Source organism: Physeter macrocephalus, chromosome 1 (genome assembly GCF_002837175.3).
Source record: "Physeter macrocephalus isolate SW-GA chromosome 1, ASM283717v5, whole genome shotgun sequence".
Taxonomy (NCBI): Eukaryota; Metazoa; Chordata; class Mammalia; order Artiodactyla; family Physeteridae; genus Physeter; species Physeter macrocephalus.
The window spans coordinates 30,463,501-30,469,248 of NC_041214.2; the positions used below are offsets into that span (position 1 = coordinate 30,463,501).

Genomic DNA, 5,748 nt, shown 5'->3' on the forward strand with positions numbered 1-5,748 from the left:
TTCTGGAGTCCAAAGCCCATCAGAGGAAAGAGAAGGGGACATAAATAAAGCAAAACTGCCTACTTTTTTGTCCAAAGGGGGTACAGTCGGAGGTTTGTTTTGGGACAGTCGGGGTAGGGGCAGCTGTATAGCTGTCATAACCGTTCGCAAGTTTCTGGCACCTGTCTGCGCCTTGGGTCCGGGAGGATGCCCCTACCATCCCCGTGGAAGAGAGAGAGGCAGAGTCTGGGGTAGGGTAGGGGGTGGCAGCAGGACTGACCCCTAGGCATCTGCAGGCCCCGGATAGGCGCAGAGGACGGGGTGCAGACCCCGATTCCAGGCCGCCCTCCAGGTCTGGCAGGCCGGGTTGGGGGTTACATGGCCGTGGCGTGGGCTGACGAATAAGGGTCTATGCCAGTCTTGGTCATGCCCGGGAAGAGGATGTAGGCGACGGGGGGCTGCAGGGTGGAGGCAGACCAGGCGGTACAGTTACAGGGCACCACGTAGCCCGGGTTGGTGGGGGACGGGTGCGTGTGCGTGTGCTGGCTGGGACAGCTGAGGCTGCCGAAAGCGCCGTTCTGGTAGCCCAGGGTGGACGCGTAGGGCAGCGCGCCGGTGGCCAAGGTGTGGGGCACTTCACCCATCTTCTGGATGGCGCTCGAGCTAAACTGCGCGGGGTCCAGCAGGGAGTAGGGCGCCGAGGCGGGCGGCAAGAAGGCCCGGGCTTTCTCGGGCGCGCTCAGGAGGCCGTCGGAGGCCCCCACGGGCAGGCCGGCCGCCTTGAGCGGGTCCGTGTCGCCCAGGTAGGGCAGGGGGAAGACATACCTGTCCTTCTTGAGCAGGTTCTTGGGCTTGCGCCGCGGCCGGTACTTGTAGTCAGGGTGCTCCTTCATGTGCTGGGCGCGTAGCCTCTTGGCCTCGTCAATGTACGGCCGCTTCTCTGCCTCGGACAGAAGCTTCCATTCGGCGCCTAGGCGTTTGCTGATCTCTGAGTTGTGCATCTTGGGGTTTTCCTGGGCCATCTTGCGCCGCTGGCCTCGGGACCATACCATGAAGGCGTTCATGGGTCGCTTGATGTGGTCTGAAGGTTTGGACATGGTCCGGGAGGCTAGGCGGTGGGGGTGGGCAGTGCAGGGGCTCTGGAGGCGAGCCTGGACGCGGTTGTCGGTCTGCCTGTCTGTCCGTCCTGAGCCGGGGCTCTGCGCTCCCCTCGCCTCCGCACCGCAGAGGGGAAGCCAGAGAGAAGCGCTCACCCCGCAAAGTTCAGCTGATCATGCCAGTCTCGGCACCTAGGCAGGCCCCGGGGGGCGAGCGGGGGCAGGAAGGGCGGGGGGAGGAGAGGGAGGCCGGCCGGGGGGCTGCCGGCACCAGAGGCTGGGGCCCAAGTACCGGAGTCTCTGGGATTAAGTGGCCAGGTAATTTGCTGGCGAGGGCAGGAAGCTCCTCCTTCTCCCCCTCTCCACCTTCGCCTTCTCTGGTTCTCTTCTCTCCAGTGTCTACGGCCGTGGCTCCCTCCCCCCCGCCCGTGGCTTTCCCGGAGCTGCCTCGCCTAGCGCAGCACCAGGCTGAGAATGCGGGGAAGCTGGTGAACGAGAGCCAAAAGCGGCGAAGTTCAAAGGCGAGGTGGGCCAGGACGGCACGCACTCTGACATAAGCGCGGGGCGGCGACTCCCCAACCTGGGCGCCAATCAGCAGCAGAGAAGGCGAGGGGGCGCACCTGCCAACGCGCCCGCGTTGGAAAGAGGGAGCGCGACTGCTGGGGGGCGGGGAGAGGTGTAAGGGAGAGACCGAGAGAACGGAGCGGCCAGCTCCGCACCGGGGACTTGGATTCCACCTTGTTTCTGGCACTGTCAACAAATAAAACTCTTCTTGCCCGTTTCCTTTCCCCGTTGTGCAAAGGAGAAATGGGGTTTCGAATACAAAGACCCGGGGAGGGGGCAGCAGAGGGAACAAGCCAAGAGAGCGTGTTGATAAATAGGGCAGCCGCGCCACGAAATGCAAGGACAGCACTTTCCCCCCTTGTCAGAGACCCCTGGAAGAGAAAAAGAATGTATCAAACTCAGGTTAAAAAGCGAAATAAACTTTTCGCGCCGTGCCCTCGGCGGTCCGTTGGCTGCGTTCTCACGGGGCGCGGGTGCGGCTCCGCCTCCACCCTGCCCCGGGATGCTGCGCCTTGGGCGAAGCGCAGGGCCCCGGGCTAGTTCAGCCGCGCGTTCCAAGCCGATGCCCGAGGGCCTTGCGTCCGGAGGTGCAGAGTTTTCAAACCCTGGTTGGTGAGCCTTGAAGAGCACCGCGACCCGCTCTTCACTTTCGTAGAGGGGGCGGGGGATGGGATTTCCATCACGATGCCTATGTATGTTACTATTATTTAGTGTTTTTAAACCTCCAACTTTCTCTCCACATCTGTCCAAACCGAGAGGGCAATCTGAAGGCCGGCTAGCGCCCGGCGGGGCGTGTGGTTTTCCCCGCTGCCCCTTCAGCAGCGGCCCTAGAGCGGAGTCTCAGGCTGCATCCGCACCCTGGGTCGGTTTGTCCCCGGGCGTCTCTTCCCACCCAGCGAGAAAGCGAGACTCGTTTCTTGCGTCAGATGAGCATTCTTCGGGTAAAGAGGACGAAATAACCCGCGGAGCCAACCTGCGCGCCTGTTTCCTTTGAATAATTGCCTGCCCGATGTGAAATGCCCTTGGGGGAAATATTTATTAAATGGAAACCATTGTCCCAGGCCCAGCAGGACCTGCGTGTGTTCCAGGCTTATTGGCTTTTGCACCAGCCTCTCTCGGGAGCACCGACCAGAAACGCGCGCTGCTCCTCGGGCTTGGACCGGTTGGGGGTGGGGGAGGTAAGCAGAGAACGAGGAGGCAGGGAGAGAGGGTCTTTCTTTAGCATGTAGTGTGTCAAGTTTGAGGCGAAGGCTTTGCTTCTCCTTCCTACAAGTAGAAAGACGTGTGGCATTTCTCATCCTCAGCGCGCTCTTCAGAGAGGTGGGCGCTATGCCCATTTTACAGATTAGGAAACTGAGGTTGGGAAAGGCTACGCGATCTGCCAAAAGTGACTCCAATGGAAAGTGGTGACGCCGGGTGTACAGAATTTGAAACACCTTTTTTGTTTTGTTTTTCCCCACCCCACGCGGCGCCACGTCTGAGGATTAGATAGTGCTGAAGCCAAACGCGGGCCCCTCGACAAGACTACTGTAGCCATCGAAACCTGCCATACGGATAAACAGCACTGGAGGACTGATCCTCAAGCCTGCTCTTGATTTACTTAGGCTCTTGTCCGAGACCTGGCCTCCCTGAGCGTAGACCTCGCGCCCGGAGAGCCACCTCCGCGTGGGCTCGCGAGCAGGTGCTGTCTTCACATTCCTCTCAGCCCCAGCCCCGGCCTCCACCTGCCCTCTACCCCTGTTTTCTCGGCAAGAGGTTTCATTTAGCTTGGGGTACCAGGAAGTAGAAGCCCTTTCCAGCCCAGTCCGGGGAGGGTTTCCAAGAGTGGCTGGCAACTCCAATTCAGATTGGACCAGCCTGCTGACTTAGCGCTGTGCTCAGAGCCCGCCAGGGATCCGAGGTCCAGGGACCAGGCCATTCGAGTTCCACTGGGCGATCTCGACCGTTTGCAGAAGGAATGACAGAAATGTTCACATCTGCAGGGAGATATAGGGTCCGGCGGGACCCTCCAAATCTCACTCAGGAACCCTCAGGGGACACTAAACCCACACAGAGGTTTGTGTTAATGCAAACCAACCTCTTGAAAACTGCTTAAGGAGGGGATCTGGCATGGGGTCGTAGACCCCTTCTCTCTTTCCAGCCTCCAGGCCAACGCAGTCCTTTTGTCCCGAGGCAACTCGGGGCAGGCGCGGGCTCTCCTTCAGTCCTCATATTTCCACTTCCTCTTCTTGTCCGCGTTCCTCTTTTTTTAAATTTATTTTTAATTAAAAAAAAAATTTTAACATCTTTATTGGAGTATAATTGCTTTACAATGGTGTGTTGGTTTCTGCTTTACAACAAAGTGAATCAGCTATACGTATACATATGTTCCCATATCTCTCTCTCACTTTGTCACAGCCTACCCTTCCCCCTCCCCACATCCTCAAGTCCATTCTCTAGTAGGTCTGCGTCTCCATTCCCGTCTTACTCCTAGATTCTTCATGACCTTTTTTTCCCCTTAGATTCCATATATATGTGTTAGCATACGGTATTTGTTTTTCTCTTTCTGACTTACTTCACTCTGTATGACAGACTCTAGGTCCATCCTCTTTAAACATCTTGCGCTCAGAGCTCAGCTCGCAATCCAGGAGTCCGGAGAGAATTATTACAAAGGGCGCACAATGGTGGCGTGGCAGTTTGTGGGCAGGGCGCCCCTGACCACCCAGGGTTCCGAAGCCCCAGGCTGTCTGGGTCACGCCGCACTGACTCTGGCGGGAGCCAGCATCCTGCGGCTCATCTTGGCCCTGAGACTTGAACTCCGCGCTGCTTAGGAACTCAGGGTTGAGGGGCCCGCTCTCCCCGCCTGGCATCGCGGCGTCTCCTAGGCGGACGGCGCAGCCTCGTACGCCCCTTACACAGAGCTGGCTGGCCACCGGTTCATTCAACACTCCTTAACGCTGGGCCTGGCTTGGTGCTGTCTCCAGCCCATGCCTCTACCTTCTCGTGGGCTGATATGTCCCTCTGAGCTCTGCCTCCCTGCCAGGCTTAGATCCCCGGGCAGACGTCCTGGAGAGGTGGCTCCTGGGAGAACCAGCAGTTTTGGTCAACACCGGAATAGGTCTTAAGACAGAGGTCGCCTAAATGCGCCTCCTGCTTTATCCGCAGCCTGAAGCTCGGGCCGAAGGCCACTCTCCAGGGCCGAAGACCTCCCTGGGATGTGGCTTTTCCACTTCCGCGTTTGCCTACGGAATGCGCGCGCACGTCCTCAGTACGCGCGTCTTTACGCAGCGCAGTTACTCAAGGCCCGCCGCGTGCGGTCCTGAGCCTGGTGTCTGAATCACTGAGCAACATGGACCCGGTGAGCGAACCAACGCTGTTCGGGTCGAACGAAGGAGAGAGACCTCGGAGGTCAAGACCCAATCCACTTCTCGCCCCGCCCCCTCTCGAGCCTGGCGCCCCAGCAAGGTCCAAGATGCGCCTTCCTCTCTTCTGGCTCTGGGCCTTTGTAGGGAGCACTTCCCCGCGCCTGTCGCCCAACTCCTTTGCGTACCTCAGGTCTCTTTCAAGGCTTCACCTCCTCTGAAGGCCCCTCGTTGATTCCCGAACTGGGCTAAGACCCCCTTGTATGCTCTCCCTCTTATGCCCTCTCCATGTCGCGCCCTCTTCCCCAGCCTCGTGTGGCGCCCTGTCGCAGCCCGTGCAGTCCGCCAGCCGTCGAGCTCCTCGAAGGTGGTGGCTGCGTGTTATTCATCTCTGAGTGCCCGGGGTCCGCACACCGCCGAACGCAAGGAAGACACCGGATAGTTTCCTTGCGCTCAGGGTTAAGCTTTTCCAACAGGCCTTTCCGTGACTTGCAGCGGAGCGGACAGGACCCCAGACGCAGCCTGGTAGAGCCAAACGCGGAAGTCACGGGCCCCCAGGCCTGCACCCACCTGCTTGGCCTCAGTGCCCTGCCGGCCTTCCAGCCTCCACCCCACCTCTCTAGTGGGAGGAAGGTCTCCTCTCCTAGGCCTCCTGGACTGAACGACAGCCCGGCGCGGAAAGGAAGATGAGCAGACCCTGGCTTGGAGAATTTGGTTCGGGGGGTGAAGGAGAAGAGGAGAGCTTGTCACGCGGCTCGCGCCCGTCG

The 5,748-nt window shown here is 59.5% G+C and overlaps 1 protein-coding gene across 1 annotated transcript; it reads right to left on the reverse strand.

The window, feature by feature from the left end:
* Positions 1 to 353: 353 nt before the first annotated feature.
* Positions 354 to 1,076, reverse strand: SOX14 (SRY-box transcription factor 14). The gene has a single exon (XM_007119021.1). The coding sequence runs from the start codon at positions 1,074 to 1,076 to the stop codon at positions 354 to 356; it is 723 nt and encodes a 240-aa protein (XP_007119083.1).
* Positions 1,077 to 5,748: the final 4,672 nt, after the last annotated feature.

Excerpts from the sequence above, each read along its gene's own strand:
- SOX14 (XM_007119021.1), bottom strand. The coding sequence starts at position 1,076 with ATGTCCAAACCTTCAGACCACATCAAGCGACCCATGAACGCCTTCATG.